Raw genomic sequence first — 22,157 nt, forward strand, 5'->3', positions numbered from 1 at the left:
GAATATCACTTAGGATGGGATCACACATGCGAGAAACTCCTATGAGTCTCGCATGTTAACACCCAGCACTGCCGCCGGCACTCAGGGGCGGAGCGTTCAGCTGCATGTATGGCTATGCGGCCGCACGCTCCGATCCGAGTGCCGGCGGTAGTGCCGGGTATTAACATGTTAGACTCGGCTGTGTTTCTTGCATGTGTGATCCCGGCCTAATAGTTTGTTCTGTGTGTACACTACATGTTATTGTTCTCGGCAGCACAGGTCCTGTGTACACGAGACAATGTGCTGCCAAGCATGATCGTTTTGAAGCAATATTAAAAATAATTTTATCTGATGCACGGCTGTTTTATTTATTTATCATGTAATTGGCAACCTGTATACAATGACTGATTGGCAAAGAGCTCTGTCAATTTAAATTCTCTTTTACAGTTTGGGCATGCAAATGGGGTTAATAATATTGTGATGGACACATTATGACATTTACAGGTGCAGGAATATCAATGCGTTTCAGGAATGTTTCTTCATTAGGATTTAACCACATCAATCCTGACAAAGGTGCCGCCGGTATGGTCCTAGAAACACACTGGTACTACTTGCCCCCGTAAATCTAATAATGTATACATGGCTGAACTTAGGGAACATTTTGAGTCATCCTGACCAGAAGCGCAGTCTAAGCAGTTTCTCACTTTTACACTTTTCTTCCGGCTATGTTGTAAACGACTGCCCAACATAGCCACACATGAGATGTTATGCTCTTCAGAAACCTTGAGAAGGCAATCATACAGCTACTGTAAATGGAGTCACTTCGAAATCGGTCACCCAATCTGAATTTGCCATATTCGTACCATATTAGTGCCGAATTTATGTTTGATGATCGGTTCCAAACTTATTCGTTTATTTCCACTCCTATTGACTCCAATGACGTTCGGCGAATATTGCAAAAACAATATTCGCTGCCGATCATAATCATAACCAAATTTTGAAAAATTTGCTCAACTCCAGTCATTAAAACATCCAATCTGTAAGGATTGCAGTGTAAAATAATCATTGCTGTAGGCTCCGGCTGGCCTATGAAACGCCCTGAGATAATAACCGCTTAGAGGGGCCAATTAAGAGACAATATTGTTACTGAATGAGCACAGTTTTGCATACTTTTCCCAGGGAACATAGACTCATAGCCGTCCTACCTTTTTGCAGGATCCATACTTGAAGAATGAGAACCCTTAGAGGGTTTGTCAACAATCTTAATAAAAAATAATACAAGACAGGTTCCCAAACGCACATCATTTATTAAATGCCACAGAAAGGCTGCAGACAAAATACACCAGGAAGATAGAACACCAAATATAAAAACTCTCCTCACAAAGCATGCTGGTGCTTAATCCCTTCAGAGCTGGGAAAGTACCGGTAACGGGTTTTTCCCAGTTCTAAAAGGGGTTAACTCCCGACTGGTGCAAGCCGTAAGGCACCTCAGGGCTTGGTTTACCATCATCAACTCAACTGATGGTTGTGCCCGGCCCCACTGTGACATCTCCACAGCTTCCAGTACACAGGAGTCTCCTCACACACTGATTCGTCTGCATATGTGGTTTAGAGAGACATATACACACAGGTGGACACCTTGCTCACACAATTACAAAAGTAAATGTACGCACATAATACAAAAAAATGGGAATGTGCCCCTCTCCCAGAGAGGTGTTGATAAAGGGCGAGGATCACACAAAACATATTCCAACCTTAAAATGTTTAACCAAACACTGAACCCCTGTCATGCAAAGGGGAGGCCAACATGGTCTGTCCCAGCGCGCTGTCCCAAGTAATTTTTTTTGTTCAGAGGGGGAGGAATGTGGTGGAAAATATTGGCTATGCTTGGCACTCTGGCCCAACACTGGAGTGTCTAGTTGGCTTTTGTAGAGACAGGTCCTTCCCCGAACCAAAAAGGCATCTGGTGGGCATGGGGACAGAATATAAAGGCAGCACAGGAAATCTAACCCTATATTATTCCCTAAAAGCACCAAGCCGAATCCACCTTTGCTGGAGATTGTTCTTCTTGGAGGGAAGAAGCATGGACATTGCTTTGCATACAATTCCACGTCAGTGGTCTGGCTTTTTAAAACCCCTTCCTCCCCCTCCCGCAGCAAACAGTCTCTCCCTGGGTAGGTGCGCTGGGTTACACACAGGGTAGTCATGCAGAGGGGCTCTCCTCTTGGGAAGCGTGTTTTCGCTATCAGTCCCCCACCTTCAGGTGCGGCTTGCACGGAATACCGCATATTTCCTGCTATGTCCAGAACATGCATTGTGTGCTCGCTGTTCCGTTCTCTATCCAAATATTCCTCCGAACGTTGAAGCAATGACAATCCCAAGAACCACACAACAGATAATGATCATGATCTTCTTCTGCAGAAGACAAAGATGGAAGCAATCAGAAATATTTTGAAAAAAATCCATTATAATACAACAAATCATCCTTAATAGGGGTGGTCCAGTAAACAAAAATGACTACCTACTACCTATCTACGAGATAGACTGGTGGAGGTCCAACCACACGGGACCTGCTCCGATTGGCAGAATGAGGCACTTTTATCCATGTTAGAATGGAGCAGCAGTTTGCATGCTTTACCGCTGCTCCATTAATTTTCTGTGGTGCTGATGTAAATATCTGCCAATTAGCGCAGGTCCTCGGATGTATCCTGAGGATCGGTGATATACTGTAATTTTACAGGACGACCCTTTTAATCAAATAAAAATAGTATTTAAAGGGATCTTGCCAGGTTGAACATTGTATCTGCTAAGCAAAAAAAGCCGAGGAGATATTATAGGGTTCATAGGATAAAATTCAGTTTAATTTGAATTATCCTGCTTCTTATGTGTAAGAGTGTAGTGAGCCATCCTATTCTGTGATTGTCAGCCTTCCCTGTATGACTGCATATGGAAGTAGCTGTCACTATTAGTACCACCCACTGGACTCTAACATAAGAAAAGCATGAATTTAAATGACAAGTTATACTGAATATTTTCTGCTAAATATGGATGCTAAAATGAATTCACATTGCACCCATCTACATAAGGCCTAACTTGTATCATTTTACAGTCACATGAATGATTAAGTTGTGCTAAACATGAGCATAATAGTAATTATATCTGCGTTCCCTTGCGTTATTTAAAGGGAATCTGTCAGTAAGTTTTTGCTATGTAATTTGAGAACAACATGAGCTAGGGGCTGATACACAGATTTTAGGGATGTGTCACTCATAAAGCTGTGTGCTGTCGCTTTCATACAATGAAGGTTTTATCACTAGCAGATAATCACTGCCTGCACTGCAGCTCATGTGAACCCTGGTCTGACCACGACCCCTTCTCTGATAAATAGCTTACTCACGGAGTTTGAATTGATATGCAAATGAGGTGAAAGGACTATGGTAGATCTGAAACCATTTTGTCATTTCAGCTCTGTTCCCTGCCCAGTGTCATCTCCTGCTTGACTGATAGCCTCTATGCTGTGCAAATACAGGCAAATGAGCCATCAATCAACAACGATGAGCGAGGAATAGAGCTGGAGTGACAGAGACTTCAGATCTACAAGTAGCTCTTCAGCCTCATTTACATATCAAACGCTGATATCTCAGTAATGGAGGAAGAGATTGGCCATGTAAGGCCGGGGTCACACTTGCGTGTGTAATGCGAGAAACTCGCACAAGTCTCTCGCCTCAATACCCGGCTCTGCTGCCGGCACTTGGGACCGGAGTGTGCGGCTGCATAGAAATACATGCAGCTGCACACTCCGGTCCCGAGTGCCGGGTATTGATGCGAACGACTCGCGCGAGTTTCTTGCATCGCACTCGCAAGTGTGACTCCCGGCTTAAAGGTATTGCTAGACTTGTCTTTGAAAATAGAAATAGTTTGGGGTGTGAAATCCTGCTGACAGATTCCCTTTAAATATAAACCATCTTTCCCATCAAACATGATGGAATCAGTCACAGGTGTGAATATAGTCTAATGTAAAAGTAGAATATTATTAAGTTGCTAGCAGTCTGCATGTTGATATTCGATGAGATGACAAAATACTCATAACATTAGAGACACAGCATGGGAACTGGTCACTTTGATGGGTCAGCTATCAAAAATATATCTCCGGATGCCTGCAAAGTCATCGCTAAGGCTAGTTTCACATTAGCGTTTTTTTGCGCAGCGCATCGAGCGCATAAAAAACGCAAAACAAACGTGCGTTTTTTTAGCATCATGCGTACGCTGAAGCGTCAGAAAAACGCAGCGTTGCTTGCGTTTTACATGCGTTTTTGCATGCGTTTGCGTTTTTTATGCGCATGCGTTTTTAGGTGTGACATTTTTTCCATTGTCTAGACCACATTCCAGACTTGTTTACCTCAAAAACGCATGCGCAAAATAACGCAAGCGTGCGCAAGACCATGCGCACGCATGCGTTCCCATAGACTTCAATGTGTTGTTTTTGCGCATTCCGTGTGCAAGCGTGCGCATGCGTTTTTTTGCTGAGACAGGGCGCACCAAAAAATGCAACATGTTGCGTCAGGCGCGCCTGGCGCGAAAGACAAAAAAACGCATGCGCATGAAAACGCAAGTGTGCGCAAGACCATGCGCACGTCATGTTAAACATAGGTGCGCAGTGCGCATGCACACAAAAGCGCTAATGTGAAACCAGCCTAAGACTCAAGTACAAACAAGGCTGTAGATGGTGGGTGATGTCTATGCCAAGGAGGGTGCCACTGCCTCTCCGTGACAGATAACTAAAAATCTGTACCATAAGTGAAAGAATGCCATGCTTTGTCAGAGATTCTGATTAACCACTTACCCGTCTGGCTTTACTCTGGTACTTGACGGCTTTTTTGGTGTCAGACACGGCTCTTTCCACATAATCCACAGAATGCTCCACATTATACTCTATGCGGTCAATCATCTCTCCCTGATGGTGTGTACAAAGAAGGGGGCAGGGAAAAGGAGAAACAGAAGAGGCCAAAAAGAAGGAGCCAGAGAAGTTCGGAAGACATCAAGAGAGAGAAAGTAACATAGAAAAGTTGGAGAAGTACAAAAAAGCGACATACAAGATCAGACACATGCAAGTGGCCATAGCCATGTTCATGGCAGAGAGGAAGCATGCATTATTAGTTAGGACAAGAATGACATTTATATCGAAGGCATGGTTTACAGAGAACAAGGCAAGGACCGACAGGGAGGAAATAGAAGATTTAAAGCACAATCCAGTAAGAAAAGTGGAGACAAATAAAAAGGTCCCACAAACATTCAAGTGAGCAGAAGAGATGGATATGGAAGGCACGATGCAGGACAGAAGTGACAACGTTCAGAATACACGGGAGACATGTCCAGGACAACAGGAACAGAAGTAGACCACAGTCAGAAGAGAGAGAAGGTAGAAAGTGATACGGGAAGAGTGAGCAAGGGACAACAGAAGAGGGCCAGAAAAAGAGTTACTTAATAGTTTGCTGTTAAATCTTCATCACTTGCATGTTACCTGTTCTTCTGTGGGTGACTCTCAGCCCCACTTGCTCCGATCAGCTTTAACCTGTATCAAGGTAACAATATGTGTGAGATTTCCTACCCAATAGAACAATTACACCCAAGTACAAAAATATGGAGCAGGCAGACAAAGACATGGAAAGTGTAAGACAAGCTGCACTCAGAAGGACGACTCTGTACAGTACGGGCATGACATAGGTAATACTGATCTCATATACGGCCATGTGCTGGATGGCCAATTTCAACCTTTACTTATATAATAAGCAGTCATCAGTTCCCTAGAATAGACTTTTCACTGAACTCTCTTTCTGATCCAACATTATTCCTTGTGCAAGGTCCCTATATAGTAAAGTCAGTGTGACTCGGATCAGTGATGAAATTTCATGTATTTTAATACGTAAAAACTGTACATTAATAAGGTTTTACATGTTTGAAATTTTGTGACCCAAGATGTTGGGAATGTCCCACATCTAAAGCTGTTGCAGGGCTCACGTGTGGCAGAGTCTTTAATCTCTGACTTTTTTACACCCAAACCAATGTTATCCTATGGGGTCAGACCGAGCCGGTCAGAGGAAAGGTTTCGTAACACACCAGAGTTTTATCTGAATATCAGATCACACTCAAGGCCATGCAACTCAATGAGTCTGTGGTGGAAATCATCTGCACTTGGATGACAGCGTGATTGAGTGCAGTCTGACTTACAGTTTTTGTAAGTCTCAGATAATGGTCGTACGAAGGTTGGGGGATTACGTCACATTATACTACATCGAATAAATGGGTGATTTTTTTATGCGATAGGTGTTTCACCTGTCTAGTTCTCTGCAATGGCCACACAGAACAGATTTTTAGTATTTAACGGCGATGTATTTTGTGGAAGGAAATCAGAAAAGTTATTCTACAATCAGGATACATTGATAATACCTATATATATAAGTATAGAGCATGCAAACAATAGACACTATTCACCGCTAGGTAATCGCGGAGCTAAAAGCACATGGCCACAAAACATACACTGACAAAACACAACATGGACACAAGTGGCACCTACCAGCTGAGATCTCATCCCACACGCAGCATGGGAAGTAAAGACAGGAGGGAGGGTGAGAAACCCATTGCCCAGGTGCAAACTGTTGACCAGAGCACCTCCATTTTAATATATATTCTCAATAAATGCAATACCAATCCTATATCATATTAAGGTGAAGGAAAAATATGGGGAGGTTTATTAGTATACTTCAGCGCATTTGTTATTTTTACAGGTAAAGTGTCCGCCCCTCTTCACTATGATACGGATTAAAAATGGAGGTTTTACACACCTGGCTCTCTACCAGCATTGCCATGTCCATAAACATGTCATGCAGCTCCCGAATGCTGTTCTCCAGCTTTATAATTTCACTGTGCCGAGTCTCGATCTCATTCAGAGCTTGCTTCGTAATGTTAGAGTCCATGATGATCTGCAAGACAAGAACAAACAAGCCAGATTGGAGATCTGTTTATTTTTTATGAACCTCATGATGGGATTGAAGAAGTAGATATGGTCTAAAATTGGCATGGTGGCCATAAGTAGTTGAAAGCTGGCATCAATGGGTTGAGGTAGTGTTTTAGTGATGGAAATAATGCACAGTGTAGCTTGATGTGACCTCAATTTTCTTTTCTGCCTAATATTGCATTGATTCCCCCCTAAACAGCCAAAACGCGGTCACCAATCAGCTCAACAAAACCTCTGAAGTTATTGTGTGGTATCTGGCACAAAGGCGTTATCCTATCAGTAGATCCTGCAAGGCCTGAGTTTTGAGGTGGGCTTTCCTAGCCTGCACTTGTTTTTTAAGCACATCCTACAAACCATTCTGAATAATTTTTGTACTGTGGCAGGGCACTTTCCCCTGCTGAGAAAGCCTTCCGCCATCAAGGAATACCATTGCCATTAGCGTACTTGATCTGAACAATATTTTGGTAGGTGGTAGGTGTCAATGTAACATCTGCATTAATGTCAGGATCCATGTTTTCCCAGCAGAACACTTATCACCATCATAATACCTCCACTGGCTTCCCATAGAGCATCCTAGTGCTATTTCTGCCCAGGTAATTAATGTTCATGAATCTCATGTGATGTAAAAGAAAATGTGATTAAACCAAACCAGGCAAACTTCTTGACGTAATTCAGTTGTAATGCTCACATGGCCATTTTGGTTGCTTTCCCATCAGTGAGCCTTGAGCGTACATGACCATGTCGCAGGTTCACCAATGGTACTTCCCTAGACCACACTGCATACCAGGAACACCAAACAAGACCTGCCAATATGGAGATGTTCTGACCCAGTCTTTTAGCCATCACTGTTTGGCTAAAAAAATCACTCAGGTCCTTGTGCTAATTTTCCTGCTTTCCTGTATCAGCTTTTAGAACAGACTGTTAATCTGATGCCTTACATATTCTACCCCTAACAGGTGTCATTGTCATGAGAAAATCATTATTCTTAGCTGAGTGATCGATATAGCAAGTACTGAAGCTTTCTAAAATAAGGTCTCCATCTTTACAGGACAATGGTAAGTCCAACAGGATGGGGGGGGAGCTTGTTTTGTTAAAATTGAGGACTTTGTGCAGAGACATGGTAATGTTCGGGTTAATAATGGATAGATGCCTACAAATAATAAATCAGTAAAGTTATGATACTATAACAAATTAGGCTTTGGCAATTAGGTATTTAGAGCACAGCAAAAATAATCTATTGTCAGAGGTGTATATAAGGGGCTACCGCTTAGCATATTTCAACCATTCTGAAGGGTAAATTTTCTCTTCTACTTCAAATCTCTATATCTGTCTCTATACACTATATATGTATACAAGAGAGGCCTAACCAATGAGCAGGTATGGTGGCGTGAACATGATGTAAAGAAAAGTGTACATCAGTCAGTCATCCTCGCAATTCCCTACCTTAGGGCATAGTCCTTATTGCTACATCTCCTGCCCATTAGTCTAAAGCTAAAGTTTTGCTATCTCCCCATAAGCTCAGGGTACAATTTCTTAAGGCACATTACACTGCAAGATAATCATGAACGTCCATTGTTAAAAATGCTTGTTTCACGATTATCTTGCTACGTGAACAGGCTGCCAAACACCCAATAAACAATCAAAATGATCTTTTGTGCCGTACAAAAGACCATCATTCTCGGTGGTGCATCATCCTGTGTAAACAGGACTCACACTGCCGATAACTATGGCAGTGATGCGTGCTGAGTGATCTAGTCTAGATCTGTCTCTGTAAGCAGGCATTCAAATGAAAGCCAATCCGGAAAACTTTACCGATTAGCGGTCAGCGGTCGTATCGTGCTGCCAGGCTAGTCTACAAAGATGAATCCTTAGTGTGTAGCCTGCGGTTTTCTTCATACTTGAATAGGATTGGGATCATTGTGGTAGGGGCCGGGATTGGGGGGTGGTCCACTGCTTACCATGACCGGACGATGCAAAGACGAGACGGAGGCAGAATTCAGTTGTAACAGATCCGGGTTTATTGGCCGCCCTCCTGACGACCTTAGCCATGCACCGCAGTTCCTTTACAGCTCTCCGTTTCCAGGCCCGGGTACCTTTCACCTTTCCTTTAGTCGTGATGACTTCCCTCGCGGATCTTTCGCTGGGGCTGTCCTAGACCAATCTACCGCCAGCGCTTCACCTGCCCGAGGTCGTCGTCCAATCGGTACTCCCGGGGGCTCGTCTGTCCTGCGGTACGTCGTGTCAGGGCCACCCCCTGACTGTCTTCTCCTGTCAGTCCCCTGGTCAAGCTCTTCACCGTTCTCTGTCTTCTGTCCTGAGTCTTCCTCTGCTGAGCTCCTCCCGGGACTAACCTAACCTCTAGAACCCCAACCAGTCCTGTTGTGAGTTCATTCTCTGGTTCACCAGTTGTGAGTTCTCTTTCCAGAATCCCTCTGGTGGTAACAGGAGGTAGAGAGGCTGATTTGATCGGTGGAGATCTGCCACCTGAGAATGAGGATGACGATTGGATCTCAGGAGTCTCAAATTGGATTTAAGACAGCCGACGCCCTATTCAGTTGCTGGTGATTCCTTCTGGCTTGTCAGCTCTTGGTTTTCAGCTCTGTTCCAGTCATTTAAAGCTAAGTTTTTCTGCTAATGTTCACACTTGATTTTGTTGGTCTATTCAGTTTTTTGGTGTGGTCAGCCTGCCCCTGCTGGGGGCTGTGCTGAATTTCCACTCTTATTTATCAGTATTTTGCCAATTGGCTTTTTGTCTCTTACTAGTTCGGTCTCTTTTTGCTCTGTCTCAGAATATTTCAGAGTGCTGATATAGTGGGAGAAGTCTAGTGACTTCAGGGTTAATTTTGCTATCAGAAGTGTTGGACATGATTTTTGTAGGGTTTTTTGCTGGTTGCAGACAGTGTCTTTCCTTTCCTTTCCTGTCTAGTTAGTTTGGGCCCCATCATTTGCTCAGCCAATTTTCCTGCCTGTGTTTGTGCCTTCATCTTGTTTCACCGTCAATACATGTGTGGGGGCTATCTATTCCTTTGGGGTCTGCTCTGGGGCAGTTAGTTTTCCCGTTTCTTGCTTTAGGCTTATTTAGTCCTCCGGCCGTGACGGCTACTGCTAGTTGTGTGGTAAGATCAGGGATCTGCAATCTGCATAGTTACCAACCTCTCTTGTTTTCTGTGACTTAGCTTGCTTTGTTTTTTTCTCCTCAGTGACCCATTCACAACACAGTCCTATTTATCCCCTCTCTCACTGGGAATTCCCCTCCTGGGTTCCTATCTCCCCGCCCCCATGACTAAGCAGTTTCTAAAGCCGTAAGCTGCTGTTAAGTCCTGAAATACACTCCCTCTGCCATCTTGTGGTCAAATTTTGGTACTGCACTCCCTTTTCTGTCTTTCCCTGCTGTTACCTTTCTGTCACTGCCAACCTCTGTCTGTAGTGCACAAATTGTCCCCTCCTACTTCCAGTCAAGTCTGTCCATCAAGTCACCTTCCCCACACTCACCTTCCTTTGTCCATTGTCGTCCCGACAATCGTACTCCCTACCTACGTCGTCCTAAAACTTGTCCACAGTCTGTTGTCGGACCGGTCGTTGGGCCAAACCCGCTGCCCACGGGGGCCAAACCAAACCGCAGCCTACTGCTACTCGCCGACGCGCACGCCACGTGACAACTTCTTTCAGGTTGGCAGGTCAAACCGGACTACTCTACGGCGTGTACCTCCCACTGCTCTCCCCTTCTGCTTCCTTCAGCTGTCCAGAACGCCATTACCGAGGCCTTTTGCCTACCGGGTCATCAGTGGCGCCCAACCCGTCCTTTGGGGTGTCTGTGGTGTCGGAGACCTGACCGATGGACCACTGTCTGGTTCGATATCTCTCCTCTCTTCATCCTTCACTTAAAAGAGTCATGGTCGGCGTCTTCGTTACATCTACCTTGTACCCGGGACCTGTTACACACACATTTTTTTTTTTTTTTTTACACACACTACTCATTAAATCAACTTTTAACATACCGTATATATAATTACCACTACTTTGATAACAATAGGAGATACTCAACCGGAGTAACCCCCCCCCCCTTTTTTTTCCGTTTTTCTCTTTTTTTTTCCTTTTCTTTCAACATAACATTTTCTCACAGCATCTTTAAAACAGAATATAAATACTCCCCATTCCTTTAGCATTAGTACTTCCTCCCTCGCACCCCCGCTATATCAGGAGAAAACAATAACCGATAAAACATTTTCCTTAACTTGGACGCATAACTGTCCTTTTAGGCCTGCACAACGGTGCAGCGATATCCCGGTAGTCCGGGCCATCTCCTGACGGCCGATGTTACGCCAATTCAGCAGGGAACTCCACAGCCGTGGAGCTCCCGGGGTGTCTCGACTGTTCCTGGGCCCCGACTGTTCTCTTTGCCCAGGGCTCAGGGGTCATCTCCCTCCTGAGAGATGCGTCAAAAGGGGTAGAAGGGGCCAAAGGTGGTTCCACGGCGCGCGTTCCGCACCAGTTCTCTGCTTGGGAACCAGCAGTCCAGCACCGGTGGTGGTGTGGATGCGCTCATCTCTGTCGACGTGGTGGCTTCGCTCCATCCAGCCCCCAGCTCCTGCAGCTCCAACCGCAGGTGAGAGACCGGGGTCGTTGACCGATGAGAAGCGGAGCGGCGAAGCTGGGGCCTGCTAGTGTGGATGGAAGACGGCTCCACAGAGCCAGATGACCCGGCCGAAGCCACAATCCGGAGTGGGGCCGGAGCAGCCGTGGACCTTGATAGGCAGGCCGCAGCCACGGTATGGAGTGCGGCAGAGGCGGCCCTGGGTATCGGTGAGCAGACCGCAGCTGGAATCATGAGCGAGGCAGAGGCGGCCGCGGGTGCCGCTGGGTAGACCGCGGCTGGCGCCGCAATCGAACCAGAGGCAGCCGCGGAGCAGGCCGCAACCGGAGTCGCAGACGGGGCCGGAGTGGCAGCCGGCACTGGTGAGGAGGCCGCAGGGGAGGCCGGAGTGGCGGCAGGCTTCGGGTTGTAAACCGCTGCTGCTAGGTGGAACGCAGCAGCATCGGCCACGGGCTGGTTCCGCACCGGCGACGCGGGTCGATGCGCCGCCGGGCGGGGTGGCTCAGGGTGGTGGGTGAAAGCGTCATTCGGCAGGTTGTTCCTTAGCTCTCCCAGAAGTCGGTCCGGGAAGCAGCTGGCTTCCACTGCTCCTCCGCAGCTCCCGCTCCTGTCGTCTGGCACCCGCCGCTGCTCTTCGGCAGGACCAGCCTCCAGGCCGGATAGTTCCGCAAGGACGGCCGGCGACAGTTCCTCTAGCGGCCGCTCCGGGTAATCCACTTCAGTGCCACCCCCCTCCTGCTCACAGGTCAGCAGCGTTGCAGGGGCACAGAGTCTCATTCGGGTTTTCTTTGGATGGGTCCAGCTACAGTCCCAATTGGTATTCCACTCGGGCACCATCAGGCAAAGTTTTTTTTTCTTCCCGCTCCGATTCCTCCGATGACAGACAATGGTCCGGAACAGTCTCAGATTTGTAATCCACAGGCGAGCAAATTTGTAATCCACAGGGGAGCAAACTTGTAATCCACAGGTGGGCAGCTCAAGTCCTTTTGGCTTCTCCAGGCGCAGGCCTGCCGCGGAAGATGTCGTATTAGCGGCGGCGATCCTGCCGACTACGCCAAATGTGGTAGGGGCCGGGATTGGGGGGTGGTCCACTGCTTACCACGACCGGACGATGCAAAGACGGAGGCAGAATTCAGTTGTAACAGATCCGGTTTTATTGGCCGTCCTCCTGATGACCTTAGCCATGCACCGCAGTTGCTTTACAGCTCTCCGTTTCCAGGCCCGGGTACCTTTCACCTTTCCTTTAGTTGTGATGACGTCCCTCGCGGATCTTTCGCTGGGGCTGTCCTAGACCAATCTACCGCCAGCACTTCACCTGCCCGACGTCGTCGTCCAATCGGTACCCCCGGGGCCTCGTCTGTCCTGCGCTACGTCGTGTCAGGGCCACCCCCTGACTGTCTTCTCCTGTCAGTCCCCTGGTCGAGCTCTTCACCGTTCTCCGTCTTCTGTCCTGAGTCTTCCTCTGCTGAGCTCCTCCCGGGACTAACCTATCCTCTGGAACCCCAACCAGTCCTATTTATCCCCTCTCTCACTGGGAATTCCCCTCCTGAGTTCCTATCTCCCCGCCCCCATGACTAAGCAGTTTCTTTAGCCGTAAGCTGCTGTTAAGTCCTGAACTACACTCCCCCCTGCCATCTTGTGGTCAAATTTCGGTACTGCACTCCCTTTTCTGTCTTTCCCTGCTGTTACCTTTCTGTCATTGCCAACCTCCGTCTGTAGTGCACAAATCGTCCCCTCCTACTTCCAGTCAAGTCTGTCCGTCAAGTCACCTTCCCCACATAATTATGATACATGACATAATTCAACGGGTACCTGGACCCGCTGAAGAACAGACACGCAAAACGGCCGTCGTCCTTCTCACTCTCTCCCCACATGCCTTCGCACCTGGCAAGCCACATTTGATATCTTGTAACTGTCTGACGAAATAAAGGACTTTCTTTATGAATGCTTTGGTGAGTGCCGCATACTTTTTCAAATGTCATGGATCCATCTCTAGAGATGCAGAGCACCTTGAATCCAAGCGTCTAAAGCTGCATAGCTCTCATATAGGGGAACCACCCTCTGTCACAGGCATTGTATTGAAAGTACACTGGTGCCGCTTTCCATATATCTATTGGAGTGTCAATAATTCTGATACATCATTAAGAGTACAATGTTATGATCCTGAATATACATTTACTTAGGCTACTTTCAGATTTGCGTTCAGAGGCGCAGGGCAGCCGCTAAGCTCCGCCCCCGGCCGCGCCTCCTCCAGTCAGCTCCTCCTCTGATCGCATGACGCTGCATGCGATCAGCGTACCCTATAGTTAGCGTTGGGTACGCTGGTCGTGCGCTGGTATACTTTTGCCGGCACTTGCGCCTCTTTGGCGCGCGCCGAGCGCACAAAAACGGACCGTGTTGCATTTTTGTGCGCTTGGCGCAGTGCCAAAAGGGCGCAAGCCCCGGCAAAAGTGTACCAGCACACGACCAGCGTACCCAATGCTATCTATAGGGTACACTGATCGCATGCAGCGTCATGCGATCAGAGGAGGAGCTGACCAGAGGAGGCGCTGCCGGGGGTAGATCTTAGCGGCGGCCCTGCGATGCGCCTCCGAACACAAATCTGAAAGTAGCCTTAGAAGAGTGAGCAGTTGTCCACTACGGTGTTTTTTCAGTCTAAGGCCGGGGTCACACTTGCGAGTGCAATGTGAGAAACTCGCCCAAGTCTCGCTTCAATACCCGGCACTGCTGCCGGCACTCGGGATCAGAGCGTTCTGCTGCATAGAAATGCATGCTGGGTATTGAGGCGAGAGACTCATGTGAGTTTCTCACATTGCACTCGCAAGTGTGACCCCGGCCTAAGAATAAAAGGCTGCAGTGACCCTTTGTGACTGCAGTCTGCTGAAAATTGGCAGTGTTCAATGCACACATTGTCACGATTGCCCTCTGTTTCCAGTGGCAGTCACATGACCACATGTAGGCGATTTGCATAGTTGCGGTCACGGCACACTAATCACATTCTCTCAATAGAATGAGACAAGTCACAATTCGGCAGTCTGCAGATTGTCGCTGCTAGATCAGAAATCCATAATATTGATGAACTATCCTTATAACTCATCCTTATAACTCATTCAATGTCTACATCTGGCCACCACCAGAGCTGATAACAGCTGAGCGATGGTGGTGCCGCGTTTTGGACGCCCACGAATCTGAAACTTATGACCTATCTCAGGATGAAATGTTCTGATTTTTAGCATTAAAGTAATGGTATAATTAGTATATGTGTTACATATAGATGAAGGGTGGTCCTCTTTCCCAAAGAACCTCACTAACCACCGTTTAGGCCGCATAATCCAAATAAGAGGACTCATACCCCTGATGAGAAGATGGCTGGGTTTCCACTTTCCAACATGTCCTCCAGCTCTTCACTTGTTGTGGTTCTTCCAGCTGAGTAGACACAAGAAAACATATAAGTATATTGTGCTTACACCGTATGTGAGTAAATGCTGTAGACTTGATAAACTGCATAATGTACAAATAATAGGATAGAGTGATCTGCTTTGCCACAAATTCAGGAAACATCTGCTGTGAGCTTGTCCATGAGTTTGAGAAAATGTCACAGGAAAATTGGCTAATGCTATAGATTATATCCTCCACTGACATAATGAACTTGGAAGGACTCTGTCCGCACAGGATGATTGTTCAAACTAAGTCCCAGCGCTTGGTTCTTTGTGACGGGGCCAATTATTTACACACACCTTCCCACCTGCTTGTTATCTCTCTATCGCCACTCTATCTCTTATTAACACATACTGTAAACAGATATCTGCTAAATATATGACAGATATTTCATTGTACATATAGCAAATAAATTAAATGCTTCATGATATAAAATTTTAAATATGAATCAAATAATAAAAAAAGTGATCTGGACCACAGGCCACAATGAGCAACCAGATGGACGGCCCAGATTGTGGCATGTGTCATCTGTAACAAGTTAGGACATAGTCTACCTTCTAATTAACTGCAAATCTGATAGATTTTCTAAGACATATTGTAATGTTCTAATTAATAAAACAATGATATGCAGTTAATTTGAATATGTAAAAATATATCAGTTTCTCTGTGTATAATCATGTTATGGATTGGACTCCAATATGTGCCTGCTATATAGTCAGTGAAGGCAAAAGCTATAGGGCCATGGTAGCCCAACAATCCACTGCTGCCCCTTCTTGACATTGTCATTGATGCAACCTGTAGATGACATTCAGGATTGCTCAGTGTGTTTGCATCGATCACTTGTTAAAGGGAATCTGTCACCCCATTTTTCGACTATGAGCTGCCGGCACCGACATCATGGGCTTATCTACAGCATTCTGTAATGCTGTAGATAAGCCCCCGATGTAACCTGAAAGAAGAAAAAGGAGTTAGATTATACTCACCGGGGGGGCAGTCCGGTCTTGGTCCGATGGGTGTTGCGGTCCGGCGCCTCCCATCTTCTAACGGTGACGTCCTGTTCTTTGCTGCCTGTCGTGGCTCCGGCGCAGGCGCACTGCTCTGCACTGTTGAGGGCAGAGAAGAATACTGCAGTGTGCAGGCGCCGGACCTCTCCAGGCGCCTGCGCACTGCAGGACTCTGCTCTGCCCTCAACAGGGCAGAGCAGTGCGCCTGCGCCGGAGCCACGACAGGCAGCAAAGCACCTCACCGTTAGAAGATGGGAGGCGTCGGACCGGACGGCAACACCCATCGGACCGGACTGAACTTCAGGGTGAATATAATCTAACTCTTTTCTTTTTTCTCTTTCAGGTTACATCGGGGGCTTATCTACAGCATTACAGAATGCTGTAGATAAGCCCCTGATGGCGGTGGCCGCAGCTGATAGTCGAAAAATGGGGTGAGAGATTCCCTTTAACAGTGAAGGAAACGATTTGGGTTCTAGATGCACTGCCCATAAAGTATATAACAGAGAAGCTGTTTCTAGAGAAAACTGCCATTTTTTTATATAAAAAATTAATTAAAGTACACTTATCATAGTGACATTCTAGAAGTTGTGATCTATGGAAGTTTGGATGCTGAGACCATCGTAGATCATTAAAACAAAGGGCAGACGCATTCAGCTGAGTGCGGTGTTCCTTCATTTTGATTGTCCCTTTCTGGTGAGTTGAGGGAGGAGGGGATATAGATTTCGTAAAGACAATAGATGCTCTGCGGAGTGCTTCTTCTGCTTTGTTTCAGAGGTCATTTTGGGTCTTAGCATTCAGACCCCCACTGATCAAAACTTAACAGCATGTCAAAACCTTTCTATAAAATGAGAGGTATCCTTTAAGATGGTTAACAGAAAGCACTAACAGTCATAGAGAAACATAGAATAGTATCATTACTTATGGTTATATTACTGATACAGTCTGTTGTTCCCTAATTGAAAATGAGGCTTGAGTGCTCTAGGAGTGGCAAAGCACTTCCCAAGGTGCCCCAGCTCTATTCCCCTCCCAGCCCCACTTTCCCCTGCTTGACTGACTCTGTCTGTAGTCAAGCCAGTGAGCTATCATTCAGAGGACGGAGAGTCTGCATGGGCAATATAGCTGGGGAGGCAAAGGTTGAGGAAGTGCCTTGACACGCCCAGAGCACTTAAGCCTTATAAATTTATAAATTAAAACTGCTTTTTTTCAGTCAGTGAGCAACAGATTGAATCAGTAAAGGTTTGGATGATATGTTTCAGAGAGCAAAATGAACATGAACAGTTCAGGGGGCTGGATCACACTGACAGGTTCCTTATAAGTCTGCCAGTTGATGTATTAACTGTATATGCAACCATTTCTGGAACAGGTATAAGTAGGAAAACCGGTGATCACTTATGACATTATTCATATTTTAGGAATTAGGAGGCTGTTGGTAAGCCATAAAGACAAGTCTATACATGATGCTTGGATGCAAGAACACTTGTTCAACACTTCATTTCCCGTGAACACAGAGGGCACATAAAGAAATAATTCTTAAGTAGCAAGTCCAATTAAACTTTGTGCAGTCCAGACATGTCTACTTGAAAATTAACATGAATTCTTACATTTCCATTCAGACATCAACTATCGACACCAATATGATTACCAAAAGTAGGACGTTATTTCCCCTATATTTCCAACATAGAAACCAAGTCATCAACAGACGCCAAGCCAGTTATTGCCTACAGGGTGATGTACCTATTAGTCCTCTGACTCCATGCTGTTCTCATGTGTTAGCAAACAGAACACTTATTTCCACTATAAATAATAGACTAGTCCTGCAAATCACAGAACAACCTCTGGCAGAACTCAAGGGCATATCCAACCCCAAGAGATATTCCTCCATTTCCTTTTCTTCCTGCGTCTCTCATTCTCTGACCGGACTGTCACTATAAATATGAGCTATGGCCGAGATGATGTCTCCTTCATGAAAATGATCAAATATCTCTGGAGTCACATGACCTCCTAGAACCCTAAAATGAACCTCTCACCATCCATAGCTACTGGAGTAGACAGAAATCATCAGGGATAATTGTAATCTACTGGCTATTTCTGTACTCTTCTACATACACATACAAATTAAAAGTTTTTTTTGATGATTTATAAAAAATTAGACAAAGCAGGGCATGGATTACAATAATATATCATAGAATCATAGAATATTAGAGTTGGAAGGGACCTCCAGAGTCATCGTGTCCAACCCCCGCTCAATGCAGGAGTCACTAAATCATCTCAGACAAATTGTTAGGGAAGGCGGAACGCACTAAATAATAAATAATAGCAAGTGCGTTCGTCGCCTGGGGTCGACCTTGCAGAGGTGTTACGCTGCTGCTACGTAATGGTAGACGCACAATATGGCGGTATAACGCACACGGGTTGACCGTCACCCGGTGTGCGCTGGGCGGTCTCTGTTACTTCACAGAGACGCCGAGGCATTAAATACAAAGACCGAGCCTGCTGACGTCACAGAACTCACGGTATATGGTCACAGGACTCGGGCCCAAGACACAGGGTCAGCGTCCTTCTAGACCTACCATGCGTGCGATGTCGCAACCGCGGACGCCAATAGGTACTGCTGACTGCAGTGCGGCGACAGCCACTGCCGCTGTACGACAATGCCCGGAAGCAGGCATACTGTCGGACGCTAGTACCGTGGATGATATGCACTGTAGCTTGCCACTGACTGGCGCTGACTCTATCACTAGTTCCCTATCCAAACACGTAATATTAGAGGGAGGGGAATCTTAATGAGTCATTTGCAAGTCCATGCATCCGTCATCATTCACACAGGTAGCAACTAGAATCTATATTAGCGCATGGCCGAGCGGCCATGCGAACCCTTTATAGTCTGGACCTTCTGGAAGCTTCCAGATCCCTGAGATGGAGCAATCAGATCTGGAGAAGGACCTGTGCATGTGACTCCCGATCTCCAATGGGAGATCGTCTCGTGAGCATGCTCAGTGGAGCGACGGAAGGACTTAGCCTCTGGAGTGGCTTGCTGCTGAGCAGCCTGCGTTGCTATTGCTGGCCCAGAGGTGACAGCAACAGCCAGACCCACAGAGCTGGTCTGAGCAGAGCGTCGGGAACGGCGGGACTGCTGAGCAGGCTCCTCTGTGGTCGATGGAGAATGGGAGACCGCTGAATGCAAGGCTCTGGATTCCTGCTGTGCAGCAGCAGGAACCCGACGCCTAACACAGATGTCTGTCCAGCCTCTGTTTGAAGACTTCCATTGGAGGAGAACTCACCACCTCTCGCAGCAGCCTGTTCCACTCATTGATCACCCTCACTGTCAGAATGTTTTTCTAACATCTAATCTGTATCTTCTCCATTTCAGTATTATTACATTACTTTTTGTGTTTCCATGTGCAAATGAGAATAAGGATGCTCCCTCTACACTGTGACATCCCTTCAGATCAGGGCTGTGGAGTCGGTAAGCCACAGTTGCGACTCCGACTCCGACTCCTGGATTTTATCAGGCTCCGACTCCGACTCCGGCTCCGACTCCGACTCCGGCTCCGACTCCTTCTTAAATGGCCAATTTCATAACAACAAATTTACTGTTGTAAAATATTAAACATCGTGCTTATTCAGTTTCTCACCATCATATAAGTAATCAGACCACTTAGAGCAAAAACTACATTTATTAGAATACAATTAGAATATAGCAAATAACTTTTATAAACTTTTCTAAACTGTAAGTAAATATGCAATAAACACTTTTATGCAGTTAATAAGAAGAAATCTATAAATTTGTCCTCAGAAAAAGTATTGCCTCTGTCAGATCCTCCTTCATGGATGCCCTCAAATCTGATCTAATTATTTTGAGAGCAGAGAACAACCTCTCTACACTAACTTGTGTTGGTGGCAAAGCAGTAACCACTCGGGCAACATCTCTGACAATGTCAGGATACAGAGGAATCGCTTGTTGCACTGTTATTTTTGATGAACAGTCAAATTTCTCAATTTCTTTTAGTGCACATGAAAAATTCTGCTGAAATGTACTGGCTGTGTTCCTTGATGGGGATGACTCTTCTTCTATGCGGGAACGCTTTGCACGGTCCTTGTGATCCAAATATTTTTCGAAATTAAATTCTTCATCAGTTGATGATGAGGGTGAAGATGTGGCAGGATGACCAAATTCTTCTTGTTCCTCCTGACTGTTCTGCAACCCTTTCATCCTTACTGCTATTTCAAACAAAGCTTCTTTTCCTTTACTTAGCTGTTGATCATCTAGAAGAATCCGATGCATTGGGTCTACATAAACAGCTGCCAAAAGAATGTTATTTTGTAATAGTAGCTCCTCTCTCCGTTTCATTGATGTAGCAATGCCACTTGCAATTAACCCTCCTCTTTGGGACAGGCGAAACATCAGGTTCTTCCACTCCTTTAAGAAAATACCTGGAGTTAAGTCCTCTGCTTGTAATTTTTTAGTCACTGTAAATGGGTGCTCTAGCAATTTTTCCAGCTCAGTCACCTGATTCCACTGACTTTCATTTAGCGTCAGTTGAGGGTTAGCCATGTCTACAAGAAAGGTTTTCAGTTCAACCAAGCGCTGAATCATTAAGTAAGTACTGCCCCATCGTGTGGCTTGATCAATAATTGCCCCTTTTCCAGCACGTCTCTTCAAAATTGAGTCAACTTTAGGGGTTCTGGCAACAGTAGCCAATTTTCTCACCTTGCCAATCAGTGCAGCAGCATGTCCTTCTTGCAGACTGTCTCTTATAGCCAGCTGTAGCGTATGCACAACACAGCGCATGTGATGAATGAAAGAACATATTGACACAGTTTCAACAAGATCATCTAAACTATCATGTTGCTGTTCATCTGAAGCAACTTCAGTTTGCTCCTCAGTTACAATACTGTGTTCCTCTATTTCAAACATTTCTGTGTCTGTGGACCCAGAATGTTCTTCTAGCTGCTGGTCACCATCATTACTCTCATTCATTAGCTTAATAGTACTTATCATATTTGAAGCATTGTCAGTTACGACAGAAAGAACTTGCTCTTTTTTAAGTTCATAGTCTTGCAGAACCTTTTCCACCAAGACCTGGAGAAACTCACTGGTGTGATGAGCTTTGGTGTCTTTTACTGCCAATGTCTTGGTAACTATTTCATTTTTGTCACAAACAAATCGGACATTGATGGCAAAATAGTTCACTCTGTGACGTGTGCAGGCATCCATTTTAAGAAACAGAAAGCGTCCCTTGAGAGTTTTTTTAAGTTCTTCCTTTTGTTTAAAAGCTTCTTCGATTACTAATTTTCTAATACTCTCTCTCTCCAGAGAAACACCAAGCTTGAGGGCCATTTCCCCATTCAGACACATAAAAGCTGGTCGTGAAAATAATGAAATAGGCACACTATCCTTTACAACAAGCTCTATGATCTGTTTTTTAAATGTATCTACTGTCATTGTCACAGTAACTTTGTCACTGACAAAATATCTTGCAACTGATGGCTGCAAAGTTCTCTGCTCCTTTGTTTGGCTGGAAGAGCTGGGCACTGGTTCATTGGTTTGGATGCAGTGTTTCTCATCCACTGCTTTCAGTACTTCTGGATGAAAGCGCTGCAAATGTCTCTTTAGATTAGAAGCTCTGGTAGGAGCATTTTTATCTTTGCCTGAATATGCACTCATCTTGGCTTCACAGCATTTGTTTTCGTCTGGATCATTTGTCATACACTGACAGACATAATATTTTCCATCTTGAGTGATGGTGAAATGTTCAAATACAGCTGATTTAATGTGATGCTTCTTTGACATTCTCAGGTTTTTAATTCTGCATTCACAATCCAAATGACAATTGTTTTTCCTAAAAACAATTGTACAAAATTATTGCCATTACTCACAGTTAACTGATGCAAAGTTTGTTGAAAGGATAATACTTCTTACAGTCTTCCTCTTCTGAGTAGCAGGCAGCTGTGAGATGCTTGGAAGACGCACACCTAGTATGATCTAGCCTAGAGGAGGAGCTTTACTACTAAGAATTTGCAACACATTTTCACTTTCAGTTTCATACATGGTAAGTAGGGGGGTTGGGGCAGCATGAGGTTAACCAAGTATAAGATTAGATAAGGGCAGTGGAGAACAGTGACA

General features: G+C 45.5%; 1 protein-coding gene across 5 annotated transcripts in view; it reads right to left on the reverse strand.

The window, feature by feature from the left end:
- Window positions 1-1,266: 1,266 nt before the first annotated feature.
- Window positions 1,267-22,157, reverse strand: part of STX1A (syntaxin 1A) — a 182,337-nt gene continuing 161,446 nt past the window's right edge. The window contains exons 7-11 of one of the 5 annotated variants that reach the window (XR_012228954.1): window positions 14,941-15,014; window positions 6,822-6,959; window positions 6,554-6,632; window positions 4,823-5,551; window positions 2,357-2,394 (exon numbers count right to left, since the gene is read on the reverse strand). Coding sequence is in view for 3 of the 5 variants with exons in the window: in XM_073565760.1 (XP_073421861.1) it covers window positions 2,317-2,394; window positions 4,823-4,933; window positions 6,822-6,959; window positions 14,941-15,014 (401 nt within the window). In the remaining 2 variants the exon portion in view is untranslated. Of the gene's footprint in view, window positions 2,395-4,822; window positions 5,552-6,553; window positions 6,633-6,821; window positions 6,960-14,940; window positions 15,015-22,157 lie in introns of those variants that run through there. The other 4 variants (XM_073565761.1, XM_073565760.1, XR_012228955.1 and 1 more) reach the window with 4 other exon arrangements.

The sequence above is a fragment of the Dendrobates tinctorius genome, unplaced genomic scaffold, assembly GCF_039654945.1.
Source record: "Dendrobates tinctorius isolate UK_male_01 unplaced genomic scaffold, ASM3965494v1 ptg000016l, whole genome shotgun sequence".
NCBI classification, from domain to species: Eukaryota; Metazoa; Chordata; class Amphibia; order Anura; family Dendrobatidae; genus Dendrobates; species Dendrobates tinctorius.